Source organism: Cyprinodon variegatus, unplaced genomic scaffold (assembly GCF_000732505.1).
Source record: "Cyprinodon variegatus isolate N-32 unplaced genomic scaffold, C_variegatus-1.0 Scaffold458, whole genome shotgun sequence".
Taxonomy (NCBI): Eukaryota; Metazoa; Chordata; class Actinopteri; order Cyprinodontiformes; family Cyprinodontidae; genus Cyprinodon; species Cyprinodon variegatus.
In genome coordinates, this window is record NW_015150911.1 from 572,818 (window position 1) to 588,588 (window position 15,771).

General features: G+C 36.9%; 1 protein-coding gene across 1 annotated transcript in view; it reads right to left on the bottom strand.

Moving 5' to 3' along the window:
- Window positions 1-15,771, bottom strand: part of wdpcp (WD repeat containing planar cell polarity effector) — a 125,236-nt gene that overhangs the window by 66,064 nt on the left and 43,401 nt on the right. The window contains exons 3-7 of the mRNA XM_015389425.1: window positions 14,676-14,720; window positions 10,486-10,536; window positions 6,210-6,280; window positions 5,440-5,499; window positions 1,482-1,596 (exon numbers count right to left, since the gene is read on the bottom strand). Of these exons, the coding sequence (XP_015244911.1) occupies window positions 1,482-1,596; window positions 5,440-5,499; window positions 6,210-6,280; window positions 10,486-10,536; window positions 14,676-14,720 (342 nt within the window). The remainder of the gene's footprint in view (window positions 1-1,481; window positions 1,597-5,439; window positions 5,500-6,209; window positions 6,281-10,485; window positions 10,537-14,675; window positions 14,721-15,771) is intronic.

The window sequence follows — 15,771 nt, forward strand, 5'->3', positions numbered from 1 at the left end:
TATAATTTCAATTAAAGAGATCATTTTAAAAATCATTTTTGGGACATATCATGATTTTCAGCTGCCCGATATAATATCGAATTTTCAGTTCCTGGTATCGATTTTAAAAACAAAATTTTACCTAAAACAATGAGGGAAAAATGCGCTATGAAAGATGGTGCTGTGGAGCCCTTTAGCTGTGCGGCGCAGCACCATATCTGTAGTTGAGGCAGACACAGTGGAAGATGTAGACTGACTAACAAACAACATGAATGCCAAAAATAACTAAATGATCAATATCGTCTGATGAACATAAACAACACTTGGTTTTTCATCTAAACATGTAATTGTGATTGTTGGGAAAAATAACATAATACCGTATTTAGTGATATTGCAATATCGGGATATTGTATGGTGACCCAAGTATTGTGACATGTATCGTTTTGAATGTGACTAAAGCCCCATATTAAGCTCAAAATGCTTTGGGATTGATTAAGATAAGACAGTTAATGAGAGGAACTTTGGATGAATTGAAGAAATCAGGATCTCATCGTTAAACAGAAACAGACAAAATAGTAGAAGAAGCAAAACGCCCAAAAAATAAGACAAAACCATTTTTTTGTTTGCAAATACTAATTTAACAGAGATGATCGTTGTAAGGTTTCTGCCTGTTAGGTAGATAGATTATGCTGATAAAAAACCGAGTAATTAATCACTGATGTGGTTAAACAGAAGCATGTATATTTTGTGGGGAACTTTCCAGAGACTGAAGTGAGGAAGAAGCTAAGAGCTGCATGGAAATGGTTTGTTTGAGTGAAAGAAGCTGAATTCCATACTCTGGGCAATAGATTATTTTCTAAATGTATTTTCTGTTTAGCATTCTTTGGAGAGTGTGAAACCTATTTTTTAATGATTAATGTGCACAACAGAAAACTAGAAAAACCAAGCATCGTTATCATTCTTCAGTCAATTATATATAATAGACTGCCATATAACTGTCATATTAGCAAACTCAGGTCATCATTATCTTGTAGCTAAATGTAATTCTAGATGAATTGTGTGCAGAGCCAGACATTGATTTGTCATTTTTTATATGTGGTACTAATCTTTTACCAGAAACAGGTGAAAATAGTGGAAGCAATAATAGTTTTATCTAACCAAATGATTTATTTTTTTCCCAGTGGCTGATCTAAAGCTCTTAATTGCTTTCTGTGTAAAATCATATATTATAACTGCTTTAATCCATCATATTATTACACAACTGCACATATCATCATGCCTAAATGGAGAATTTGTTTGAAAAACAATGGTTTGTTAAAGAAAACTTAAAAGAATGAAGACAATCACATGTTTGAAGCTAAAACCTGGAGTAACATTATTTAAATCCCTCTGGGAATTTTGTGTTTCATATGTTATCATGCACCTGCCACACCAGTAAGCTGCTTAATGGTGGAAAACACATGAGGTCTCTTGTGATTGAAATGTTTTATTGTGAAACTCACCATCAGTCACAGTGTTGGCAGGAAGTCGACCCACTAAGGTTCGGTCTATGCACACCTGATCGAGCTGAGGTCCTTTTAGGGTGACCGTCACCAGCACCGCATTGCTCAGCATCATCTGCATACAGTATATCACATACATTTAGGGCTTTTAGGTGTGTAGGCAGCTTTTATTGATGGAAAAAAAGAGAATAAAATAAAGAAACTGAAATAAAATGAAACATTCATTTAATAGTGTTGGTAATAAAAAGGTTAAAACTTAGACTTTTATGAACCACAATGGATATTTTAACAAGTTGTTTTGAACACATCATGAATTTCCTGTAGTATCCTGATGCAAATAGCTTCAGATTTCATGGTCCCCTTTTTTTAACCCCACTCTGCTACGTTTACATTGCAAAAACTATATATCTTATCAAGTTTTAAAATCTAATAATGTCCCAAAAAGCATTTTCTTAAATGTTTTGGGATTGATATACTCAGCAAAAAGCTGATTCTGCTAGATTATTAATCTACCTTTGAGACGATACAACTCCAAATAAGCAGAGGTGTCCAAATTAATACTCAAGTAGAATTATAAACTATAATTTTTAAAAACACTTTTGTAAACGTTAGAGTGTCAACATAAGCTTTTTACTCAAGTAAAAGTGTAAAACTAAGATTTGAAAAAATACGTTAAGTATAAAAGAAACGAAAAAAAAGGACAGCTGCTTTACTTCACTAACCTATTAAAGGGACATTTTAAATTTAATTTTGCATCATCTTGAAAAACTCTTTATTGTGGTATGTGGGGAACAACAAGTTGGTGCAGTGAGTTCAACCACAAAGAAATTAATTGTCTGGAGGAAACTAATTATTTTGATGATTTTTGTTTGAAATACCAACAGGCTAAAACCAAAATGAGCTTAAAAAAAACAAACAAAACAAGTCCAAAAATAATAATTCCAGTATAGATAACCCGAATTTCTACTTAAGTAAGGTAACTAAGTATTTGTACTTCCTTACTTGCCACCTCTCCAAATGAGTGCAATATCTGCCAGCGCAGTGAGACAATTTCACTCAGTAAAACGTCTTGTTATGAATACTTTTATTATGGTTCCGAGAAGTGATATTGTCTTACAGCATTCGCAGATTATCACACTTATTTTGAGTACAATCTGCTCCAAAGAAGATAACTAATCAAATAGAATCTGCCGTTTTTAGTATATAAGTCTCAAAACAAGATCACAAAGATTGCTTGGCTACATCTAAGATTGTAAAAGTTAATTAGATGGACCTTGTTTGCAGTGTTGCTGCATTTTTAAATGTTCTGTGACAATTTCAACACTACAAAAAACTTGCATCGCAAAAAAAGTTTAGACTTAAGACTGTTTTTATCCAAACCTTTTAAAGCTTTATTTATGCCTGTGGTTCTCTTATTGAAAGAGATACAGTACTTTGGAAAATAACTGATAAAACTTGATGTTTTCCACATGCTTATTAGTTGGTGTTTGAATTACAGTAGGTTTAATGTGGCCAACAAACACGAATAAGAGCAAAAAACAAACAAACTAAGGAATAAAAAGAAAGATTTTTTTCCTTTTACAACTAAAGAGAGGCATGGGTTTCTACTCACTGATGTTATTTCTTCCTATGTAGAATCATGTAACCAAATGCCAATAGCAGTTGCATGTGCAGCCAATACAGTCTGTAGTTTAATACCAGAATTAATGCAGCTACTGTGTGAAGGTCTAAGAGGTTCATTAGAGCACATTAGGGACCAAACAGCATCATGAAAACCAGTGAAAAACATCACATAGGTGAAGTATTACAAACCCAGGAAATGTTATAAAACAACATCAGCAAGACGTGAATAAATAAAATAAAATTTGCACTTTCCTGCACATAACAAATGTTATATGTGGTGAAACATAATATTGCACACTATATATAACCCACAGGCCCCAGAGTGAAACATAACAGGGTCTCAACAGAAGGCTTTTCAACATCGATTCCCAAAGGTCATGACCCCACTCAGGGTCCAGTATATGGCCTTCAAATCCATAACAGAAATTAAGCTAAACAATAAATATTCAAGCTAAAGGGCTTAAAGTGTTATGGTTCTCCCCATTTGGGACTCTGAGTTTTTAGTTTTCTGTTTCTGTTCTTTCATTTATTTTCCATTATATTCAAGCAGTCTTTACTTACTCTCTGTTGCCCCCCTGGCTTCTTTTTAATTAATTCCACTCACACCTGCTCCTTATTCAGCTCATTAGTCCGTCCTTTGTTCTGTGCCCCTTAAATACTCCACCTCTACAGTCACTCAGTGCTGGTTCCTTGTTGTCGTTTGTTGTTTCCTCATCTCTGGTTTTCCCCTGAAGTTTTTTGGTTCTTGGTATTTTTGTTCTTTGGATTTTGCCTCAGTTTACTGAATAAACCTTCAAGACTCACCTCTGCCACCTGATGTCTGCATTTGGGTCTGTAAGCAACCTCACCACCCATTGTTGACATAAAGATATAAAAGCATCACTTAAACAAAGATGTTGATGCTGTTTTTGTATTGTTTTATACCTGTAGCTAATTGATGTTGGATTGTTTTTTATGCTCAACCTCTAGTTTGGATCATGAGTCAACTCTAGTACCATTTTTAAAGGGTCAGAAGGGCAAAAGTTTGGGAACTTCTTCTTTAGAAAACAGCATATTCATGTTTTATAACGGCCTAGTCAAAGTTCACAGCACCTAATTCGACTTGTTTGTAGAAAAAGCTACTTAGTTTAATAATAATTGATCCAAATCAGATGTTTTCACAGGTGATGGCAGGAAGGATCTTCTGTAGTGGTCTGTGTTATAGCTGAAGCCTCTGACTGAAGACCATCCTGTCTAAGAAACAACACTTTCCATGTTGGTTATTTATTCAACAAAGGATCTAAATATGCTTAGGCAGCTTTAGAGGAAGAATATTTACAAGAAAAATTGTCCTGAAGAACCTGACAGACCCTAATAGTCTAACTGTGTATGAGCAAAATATGGTTGTTCAAGTTCTTGGTTTAATGGGGGCTGAATACAAATGCATGACACACATTTCAATTTTCTATCAGCAACATAAAAAAAAAATACTCTTGTGCTGTTCAATCACATAAAATTCAAATAAAACTGTAAAAATCCGTGTTATGTGACAAAATATAAGATATACGTACAGATTAAGGCTGCAACTAACGATTATTTTGCAAATCAATTAATCTGTTGATTATTTTTGGATGAAATTATAAATAATCGGATAGCCAAAGATTCTTTAAAGAAGAAATTAAATCAGGTGAAACTCAAACTTTTCCACTCGATGAGTTTTTTATTCGTTTTTTTATCTTAAATGCAAAATGTTTGTATATATATTTTTTTACAATCTTGGTGTAATTGCTGCTCTAAGTGGGTCGCTCTGTCAGCTACAAGCATCTTTTAGAGTCTCTAAACTCCACTTAACAAATAATCAATTAATAAATTAGTCAACGATTACTTCAATAATCGATTAATCTTATTTTTTCAGCCCAAGAACAGATATAAGAAAATATAAATATAAGAACGTATAAGATTTAAGATTCTTTCTTTTGTGTAACCCCACAAAAAGGTACCAAGTAGAATAGGTTTTGTTGCATTCATTAAAATCGCTGTGGCTAAAAGTTGAATATATTAAAACAAATAGAATTGATAGAAAATACACTTAAAAATGAAAATAGAAAGAAAAACAGAAATCTAGTCAGTTTTACCAGCTAATACGGATCTATTTAGTATGGTGTTCCTTTACGTGTTAATGTTAAAAACACTCTTTCTACCAGAACCTTATAGCTCACCTACATAATGAGCTAACAATGATCTTAGCAGTGATTTCACCCTATAGTCCAGCTCTTTGACCAACACGCTCCGCATTAACAGGTTGGTGTGTGTCTGCTTGAACCCAGTGGGTGTTGAGCTGGGGAAGGGTGTGTACCTGGCAGCAGTACTTGTTTCTCCATCTGGTGTGAACGCAGGTGTTGCTCTGCAACAGCTCCTGAATGGGCAAAAAGGGAGAAAAAGTGAGAGGCAGAGAGTGCAGTAGGTTGAAAAGGGACTCCGTTTGTGACAGTGGACACTTGTCCCAACAGGTGGTCACTCCTGCAGTTCCTGCTCTCAGAGGGGAGGGGGGGGAGACTTGGAAACGGATGCAGGTAACCACTGTGTGAGAGTGTAAGGTCAGTCATTCCTGCAGCATTCCAGACCCAGCTGGGCTGATTGGATGGGAGGAGAGAGAGGAGGTGTGCTGGGTGTTTCTGCTTTCAGACAATGGTTACGGGTGAGAGGAGGGAGGTGGTTGGGGTTGTAGAGTGTGTGTGCATGTGTGTGTGTATATAACAGCCACAGACAGGTTCCAGCAAACAAAGCTAGGTCTGTACTGACACAAGTAGGAGAAGGAGGTGAATGAGGAAGGAGTCAGGGACAGAGGTGGAAGAGAAGGAGGGAGGAGGAAAGGGGGGGTCCGCTGCCCCTCAAATATCCCGTTCGATGACAGAACCTAGCCGAAAGAGAGGTGATGAGAGAGGGGAAGGGGGAGACGAGAACAAACGGGGGCGACAGGGAGAGTGAAGGCCGAGGGAGAGCAGACAGAGAATGCCCCTATTTGTTAATCAATCAGCCGTTTCGGAAAGGGAAAACGGTAAAAGTCCCCAGAGGGAGGAAGAAGCGGGATAGGGATGGTGGAGTAATGAGGTGGGGTGAGGTTACCTCCAACTCCTTCAGCGAGTCGCGCAGCTTTTCTGGTCGGCGGTTCCTGGGGGTCCACGGATAGCCTCGAGCTACGGAGGGGGGGGCAAAAACAAAAAACAAACGGGAGAGTCAAGAGATCATGAGGCTAAACATTTAAACACGGCAAAGAAAGGAATAGTCTTGAAAACAACACCCATGGGAGTCCGTGGGAACAAAACCGGAAAGAATTGAATAACCTGGGAGCAATTCATGCATTAAAACAGTGATAAAGGTGATGTGGAAAGAAAAGGTAGAGGTAGTGAAGCCTATAGGGTTAAAAACCCTTTAATAAATACAGATATAGCTCTTCTTTAGTTCATTAACATGCTTCTTTATTTACCAAGATAGTTATAAAGTAAAGCTTTGCTGCATTTCTGGTTCTTTTGAACTGATTTTTAAGTTTTATATTAGAGACAAATACAGGTTTCAGATGTTTATGTGCACTTTTTAAATGATAAAGCGCTTAATTGTGAGACAGTTTGGAAACAAAGTTCTCAAATTTACCTTAAAGTATTTTTTGTTTAACCATTAATAGGACACTCAAAATGAAATTTTGAAAATCAAAATTTCAATCCAATATTTTTATAGGAATCCGGGACAAAAACTTATTAGCTTTGTAACATTCAAAAAATATGGATATACTTATGGCAAAAATTAACGTCAATGTAATAAAAACAAACGGCAACTTGCCCGAATATATAAAAAAAGAAGTAACAAAAGTGCTTCTATAAAAAATCATGAAAAAGAGAGTAAAAGAAACATTTTTTTTTTTTTGGTAGAACATAACCTTAGACGTATGCAACTTGTTTTATTTAGAGTTCAAGGTCTGAAGACTGTGACCATAGAAGAAGGCTGATTTGATGTCTGGCTAAACATGTTTGTGTTGCTAAAGCTGTCAGATTACAATATTCATTCTGCTGTTGACTGGCAAGTTGTATTTCTAATCTTCAGGTGTTTGTTTTGCGAACACTGTAACACAGGTCCTGGGAACTGTGTTACAGTGTTTGTTTTGCATACACAGTTCCTAGGACCTCTGAAAAAGAACAAGCCCACAGCATCACAGATCCTCCTCTGTACTTGAAGTTCTTTTCGCAACAAACCCAGCTGGACGGTTTGCTGCCTCTGTTCTGTTGTCAAAAAAAAAAAAAAAAAAAAGGTCTGATTTTATTTTTCTTTTTTTAACGCTCTCATCATCTGATTATTATGCTACTGCAAGAAAAGGTGGATGCAGTTTTAGACTTTCAAAATACCTTTACCATAGGTTTAGTCTAGACTGAATCGGGGATGCACCAATCCACATTTTGTCACTTCTGGTTTGATTCTGAATTTGAATCTGCAGATTCCAAAACTTTTCCTAGACCAAAGCTCTGTTTACTTTGTTGTTATCAAAAATACAGCTGATCTTTTTAAAGAGCTGTCATTAGCTCTTCTCTACAAGCAGGTATATGCATGAATGCACAAAAAACAACTTGATATATAAGGTAATAAAAACACAAATCATGTTAAAATTCCATACTGAGAAAAATATTTAAATGTAAAAGTTCAAATTTGCTGTATTTAAAAATAAATATGTCCACAGAATCTCTGTATTAAGTTTAATGAAAAAAATTGAATAATATAATATAAATAATATCTGTAATGCATTTTTGGGAGGCCACCCAATATTTACATATTTACGTCTGATCATGATGCCAAAGTTGTCAAGAATGAATTCTCTACCAATAGGAACATTAGGTTGAATTCATTTGAGTCGGAGCCCAGGTGTCTCCAGGTCCTAGCAGCTCCATGACAGAGCTCAGAAATGACCATCTTTTTAGATTTAAGTCAAAAAAAAGAAGGAAAATGAGGACGAGCTTTGATTAAACTGTTGAGGTAACAAAGAGATTTAGAAGACAGGCAGTGGTTGCTGCTTTTCTTTTGAACAGGTGAATTAAATGTTGGCGGTCATAGCAACAATTTGGCAAATTGTACAGAACAAAACTGACCTCAAAAAGTTAAATTATCACCTTTAAATCAACAACAGGTGTTTATAGAGGGGTAAACTTATCTGCTGGAATGAGATTACAACTTAAATTCATTATAGAAGTACAATGAATAGATCAGCCACTATGGACAGGAACATTATTGCTGACACGGATTCTCACTTTTACTTCAATATTGGGACCGATATGGATACTAATCAGTGCATCTCTAATGTGGTGTTATGAATCAAAGCAGCATATTCAAAGTAGCTATGTCAGTTATTTTATTAGGATTATAAATATGAAAGAGGAAAAAAGATTAATTTAACTGATCATTCTAACAAAATTAATGATCCCTAAATTATAAAATCTAGAATAATTAATACGTTATTCAAGAGTAAACATGGCAAAAACTGGTTGATGAGAAATTACTGAGTAGTAATTCAATTTACTTTTCCTTCATGCAAATATAAGGAATTAAACATGATCGTAGTAAATATAAGATACTATTTTCAAATATTCATTTCTTTTATTAAAGGAAAACGTCTCTCCAAAGCAGCTTGCTTCTATATAGTAATCAACCAAATCATTTTAATAAAGTGAGTTTATAACACCCCTCACAACCTGCCCTAAAAATGTCCAAACATGTAAATCAAGAAATCACTTTAGATGAACTCAACCTCTCTGACAAAATTAATCCAGCTCAAATAAACAACAAAAAACACGCACAGCTGACCAGAAAAATACAAAGGATGTTTCAAAGTTGCTAAATAATATTTTGATAATTTCCATTTTTGGTCGACATTAGCATTTTTTTTTGTGTTGGATCGGCATCCGTTCACAGATTCATTGGAGCATTCATCAGCCAGGCCTTGTGATCAAGTAAACCACTTCCTCCATTTTCTATCTATTGTTCATATTTAGTTTGATATGTTAATTTTGTTTAAATTAAAATTTGTGCCATTTTTATTATAAAATAATATAAATGGCACAATAATAATAAATTAGTAGTAGCCTACATATCATCAACTTTAAAAAAAAACAGTATCTGCTTTTCTCTGGTGTTTATCTCTCCTTCAGATGAGGAACATGACACCAATGGTGAAACAAGGTGGTGGTAGTGTAATAGTGAGGGGCTGATTAAATGAAACGTCTAATTATCCTTCAGCTCAAACTTAATCCCACAAAAAAAATAATAATAATCAGCCTCTGAAGGGCTTAAATCAACCAGCATCAGATCGGCCTAGTCAAAGTCAAATGGAGATTCTGTGGCGCCACCTTAAACAGAGAGCTCAGACTGCAAACTCCTCCCCTGTGGTTGAATTAAACCATGTTTTTGTAGGAATAGTGGAGCCAAATCTCTGATAGAGATGTTAAAGCCTCCATTCCAGTTGTCTGAGGCACTTCATAGCAGCAGTGATCCAGAACGGCACAGTTAAGAGGTTAAGGACGGCACTAATCAAATATTCAGAGGATTGACTCTCCCCACATATGTCAATAAATCCAATAAATCATCTCTTGAAAACCATTTTTTTTCTATTTACTTAGCTTCTACTGGTTTGATTCAACATTTAGTTTGATGATCTGGAACATTTACGTGATTTTCAAACAAGCAGAAACAGGAAAATTCTATTAAGAGGAAAAGAGTCAATTAGAGAAACTGCTGCTTTGTTAATTTCAGTTTTGATTGGTTAAGAATGTCACTGAGACTCGAATAGAAGAATGCAAAGGCTGCAGCCAATTTCATTTTGAGTTTGTAACCCAAGTGCTGCCCTTTCATTTAATTTCCAAGCCCTCTATTCCCCACCGATCCCATCTCTGGAGGTTCAACACACAGAAGGAAGCATATAGAAAAAAAAAACAACCCTGTTAATTGAATTTGAGCAGCAGCCTCTGTCAATGCACATCCAAAAATAAGTAAATGAAAATCAGGAGGAAAGGAAGCGTTGCTGCTGCAATCAGGCTCTTATCTGTTTATTTTACAGTCTCTCATTTCATCTTTACAGAAATGAATGATTAGGGAGGAGAGTGCTCTATTTAGAATGAGTTGGACGTAAACAGATGCATGCAAATGAGGGTGTGGAGGATGGGGGGGCAGGAGAGAGGAGAGGGAGGTGAGGGCAGGAGGAAGAGTGTTTGTGTTCTGATAAGGCTGTTTGTATTTTACAACTGGGTGAGGAGCAGAGACGGGAGAGAAGAGCACGCAGAGGACGACTGCCGACTGGTCACTCCATCAGAGCCCATGCATATGTGGTTAAACGGCTCATTTTTGATTCCCTGCTTTGTAAACTTACCCTCACAGAAGTGGAGTTTCTCATTGTAGTAGTGATGCTCCAGGGGATTGGCTGGAGGAGGAAGACAGAGGCCACATTAGCTGATTGGATACTTAAAAAACTGGCTTTTCTTTACGGTGCAGCTAAATAAAAACAGAAGGCTAAGATGTGGCTCCAACAAGCCCCTCAGTTTTAACGGGGGACAACGCTGGCAAAGTGGAAGCCCTGGTCTGGCTGCCCCGAGCGTGAAAGTGGACAGCCTGGTGGCCGGCCTCTCTGGCAGGCAGGGACACCTCCAGGATTAGTAGTATTAATCAGATAAGGGGGTGAAGGGCCAGACAGGCCCAGACATGGGCACCTGCTCTGGGGCTGGATGAACAGGGGGGGTGGAGGGGCACTGGCAGCTGGGGACCCCCCCAGAGCAGCTCTAATGAGCCTAGGTCTCCCTCTAGTGGAGGTCAGTGGACAGGATAAGCACTGTGACCACTGACAGGATGCTGCTTTATGTTTGGCTCAAAGCTGAAGCTTAGAATAAGATCAACATGTTGCCTCCTCAGATTCTCCTTCTGCTGCTTGGTTCTATAAAGGGAAATTATCCAGAACAAAATATGTCATTAAATTTACAATAAGATTTAACTAGACTCCCAAGAAGAAGGTCCTGTTAGAAAGTGGATTGTGTTGATGACACAATCCACTTTCTAACCAGGAAATTAAGGTAATTAGTTTACTGTAATGCTGTGTTTGATATGTAAAAAAAAAAAAAAAAAATGAAATGACAGCATCATTCCTCTGATATAGCATATCAATAAATATCAGAGCCAATACCCGATTGGTACATGTCTACTGTATCCATTACATAAAAAGCAATCCTGGAAGGGAGAAAGATTGAATCCCACAATTAAAGGACCTAGTCCTATAATGCTATGTTATATTAAATTATAAGAGAATACAGTTTTATTTTAGCTTACTGTGTAAGATTGCATGATAAACTAGGATTCGTGTAAAAACCTGTTGCAAAAGTCAATATGTTAATCTTCTAAACTGTTTTAAGTATTTTTATCCAATAAAAACAAACATCAGGACAAAATAAAATCAAAGATTTCCAGCACCTGTAAACCTAAACATTTTGTAACAAGTGATTTTCTCCCCTATACTGGTTTGAACAGTCCGGCTATGTAAACATGCCTTTTTTTTTCATTTAATAGAGTCAGCTGTCATTAAAATGCAACCTCTCAGTAAGTTAGCGCTAAAAGTGAAATCAGCCCCAAAAACCTTGATTATAACTATAACGCTGCTGTATGAGGGTTATGATGATTCTGGGTTGGGATTTTGCTTCCCTGGTCTGCTTCTCCTCCCTCCTCCTTCACTATGATATCAAGCTACACTTTAGTAATCCTCCAAATGAAAGGATTTGGGAGGAAAAGCACCGTCCTTCCACTGAGGAGTGGAATGAAAAGAGAAGGCAGCCTCTAGGATGAGGCCTGTGACGAGGAAGGGGGACTAACTGCATGCAGAGTGAAAAAAATCCCTAAAGACTAATTAATGAAAAAAAGAGAAAGAAATTAATCAAAGACTGGAGGGACAATGCAGAGTCGCGGAATCAATCAATATCTCCCGATAATATGAAATATATAAGAACTATACATTATGTGTGTATATATATATATATATATATACAGAAGGAAAATGAAAATATATATATAAATAAAGTCTATATAAAGACTAGAAAGTTTCTATTTTGCTTTAACACTACTATTACATTTACTCAGCTTTATTAGAAAAATGAACAAAAAAAACAAAACAAATCCCTTTAACCTGTTTTCTACAGTCAGGACAGTGAAAAAATTGAACAAACGGTTAATAAACAAAACTTGTTATTTGGTTCAGGTTTTTGTAAAATTCACATGAGGACTACTCGATAAATATCTATGAATATTTATTAAATAAACTGAAAAATTACTCCTAAAGAGGCATCCCCGTTAGAACAGTTTTCCTTTTATTTTGTCCTTTCAGGACCTCTGAATTAAATCAGAAGCAACGGGAAGAGGCAAAGCAATCGAGGTCTATGGAAGCAGTATTTATTAAGATTCCTACACAGTATAATAAGGCATCCCTATTGGGTTCTGTCCTGGTATTCAGCCACATTTTGTCCCATTAGAAATACTAATTAAAATGTGTTTTATTGGGATTGATGTAATCAACTAACACAAAGGAGCATATGAATAATAAAAATCATGAGCATCATAGACTATTTTTCCAAGCCTCGGAATTAGAAATAAGCTGGGATTATTATTGGCTGTGCAAAAATGGGCCAAAAATCTGGCCTGGAGATGAACTAAAATCACTATAGGGTGCGATCACCAACATGATTTATTTGAGATTTTATATGACAGTCTTAACATAAAGTACTGCATTAAAGGATCTATGTTTTTGATCTTTCTGTATTAATAAAATCTGAAAAGTGTGGCAGGCATTTGTAGGAAGCCCTTTCAACTCGGACATCCCAACATAAAGATAATCCTGAACAAACACAGTGTTCAGTTTTTCAGTCTAATCTCACTTCAGTAAAAATAGAAAGTGTACAGCAGCCCAGAGTAACTGCAGGAGCTGCATAGATGCACAGCTCAGGTGGGAGATTGACCAGGGGTATTTACTGAATAACAGTAAATAATCATGAATGGAAAGCTTTCTAATCTTGCTTGTCTTAAAAAAAAAGATTTCAGAAAAAGAATAATCACTCGAAACATCTGCTGGAGAGAGATTTTTCTAGTTCTTACATTTATTTTATTTTTTCTTGTAGCCATCTTTCTTTTATTTGGAAAAAAAGAACAGTTAAGAAGCTAAAGTCTCCAATAAAGTATTAAAACATTTTTAGAAAGATTACAATAAAAGGTGGAAGCACACAGTGGAAGTTACAAAGGCAGGTAGATCCTTATAAACTAGAATATCGCTAAAGAGTTAACCTTCAATACCGACATTCAAAACTTATTTAATAGTGATTCTTTACACCAACTGTGATATTTTAGGTTTTTATTTCTTTAAACTTGAAGATTATTGCTTTAAGCTAAAGAAAAATCTCCTAATTATTTTTATTAAACATATATTTAACATAAGACCAATAAAAAGGCTTTTAAACGCAACTAGAACAAATGGATGCAGATGTAGGAGACCACCAGCTGCTCAGGAAGCCATTTTTCTTCCTCACCACCAGGGTGACAGAAGCAGATTTTAGTACCATAGGACTTGTAGGGGGGAAATCTCCATAGAGCTTGTCAGAAGAATAAAGCATTAAGCTCTCTAAAATATTGTAGGTGATTTCTGTGAGCCCTTTTTTTTTTTAACCACACTTTATCCTTCCACCTAACTTTCTATTTACAAGTGCAGACACACCAATCTTAACACCCACAGCTCCATTAGCTTCATCTTTTAGTGGCTTATGCTCTTTGAGGAACTTGTCACTGGCCATATGTAGGCATTAATCAAAGATTCATTTTGATTTTTCATTATTTGCATGCCACAATCATCACGATTAACAGTAAATACATGCTGATAATACTTTACTGTGCTCATAGAGACTAGATGACAAAGTTACACTGTGAATAACTGAAATAAAACACCTAATTTTCTTCTTTAAACTAAGTTTTCAAGGTGTGGCATATGGACAGAAAGACACTAGGGATGCTATATTTTCTAGATGTATCATTTATTTAGCAAGGAGAAAAAAAAGATATAGAGCATGTTTCTGCTGCAGTGCTGCAGGGTGACGATCTTAGCGCTTCCTGATTACAAGAAAAACCTCCGGGCCTCGGGGTAAAATGAGGCTGGACCGCATGGGGCTTCTTGCTATGAGATCTAGGAGAAAGTCAACAGTTTAGTTTTCCTATCGCCGTATGTCAGGACCCCAGGGTCAACAGGAACACAGGGAGTGTAAAAGATAGAACCGCAGAGACCTCATAATCTGTGTGTGTGGTATGTGCATGTGTATATAAGGTTTTAGGGTGTAAATCCTACACACTAATAGCCTTTGTGTGTACATGTGTATGTGTGGTTAGGGGCTGTAAGACTCTGAATCGTGCTGGACCAATAATCTGGGTGTCAGCAGGCAGCGCAAAGCTCTTCTTTATATATAGGGAAATCACATGCATTCCAAAAACAAGACACATGCAACTTATCTGGAACGCAAACACACATCCAATATAAACACTATTTACCTGGCTCTCCTTTATCGTAGTACTGATAGGTGCCAATATCTGTATCTGAGGGAGGAGAGAGAGAGAGATGAGCATCTCGCTGTCAGGGAAAAGCAGACGACAGATCAGCAATTTCGCACCGTGGGATAAACAATCGCTATCAGCCAGTGGCCTGTCCTGTCTGGTAGCACCACGGCTTAGATAAGACCCAATATGGAAAGCAGGAAGGGAGGGGTTCAAGACAGGATGGCGGGACATGCATACAGGGCTAATAATAAAGACAGGAGTGGGCCTTAACCCGTCCCACCTGAGGGAGAAATCTGACGTTTAGAAGTAGATGGAACTCCAGAGACACATGACCAGCGTATGTGAGGCATGCAGCAATTCACAAACACACATAGGGTAGATATGGACATGTAACGCAGACAAACTGCTGAGCTGAAGCATTTTTCTGAGTGTTATTCCTGCAGGCCCATGAAACCATAAGCAGACGGTCTTAGATTTGCACGACGCATCGTTTCTTTATCGCTCGCCCCGCTGCTGCTGCCTCTGCTGCTCCTGAGGCAGGGTCATACTAATACAACAGGAGAGCTGAAGAGACGCACACAGGGATGCTGTACTGCCTCTCATACAACTTTTATTTCTTCAGAAGATCTGCTAAAAGAAAGAGCTAACTCAAGGCCCACGCCCACTTTTTCTTATTGTAACATTTTTCTATTCCCTTTGGCAAATGTCATGCTTTGGTCCTCAATGGCCAATGTCCTCATTATTGTAGATATGTTCCTACTTTAGCACACCTCGATTTAATAATGAGGGTCATTAGCAGGCACCTGTGGAACCAGACTGAATTCTAAGGAGACAGATCCCCAGCAGCAATCCCACCCACCCCACTTTTAAGTCTGCAAAATACCTGTAATCAATACAAACCTATTTCAAATTTAACATAAATTCACAAAAAATACACAACTGTAGATGAAAGGCTTGTAAAATATACAAAAAAAAACAAGCATCAGCTGCCCTCAGTAATTGCCATTTTGCTGCCCTGCACAATTATTGCCTTAAAGGAATAGTACACCCAAAACATGATTAGCCTTCATTTTCTACTCACCCCCATGCT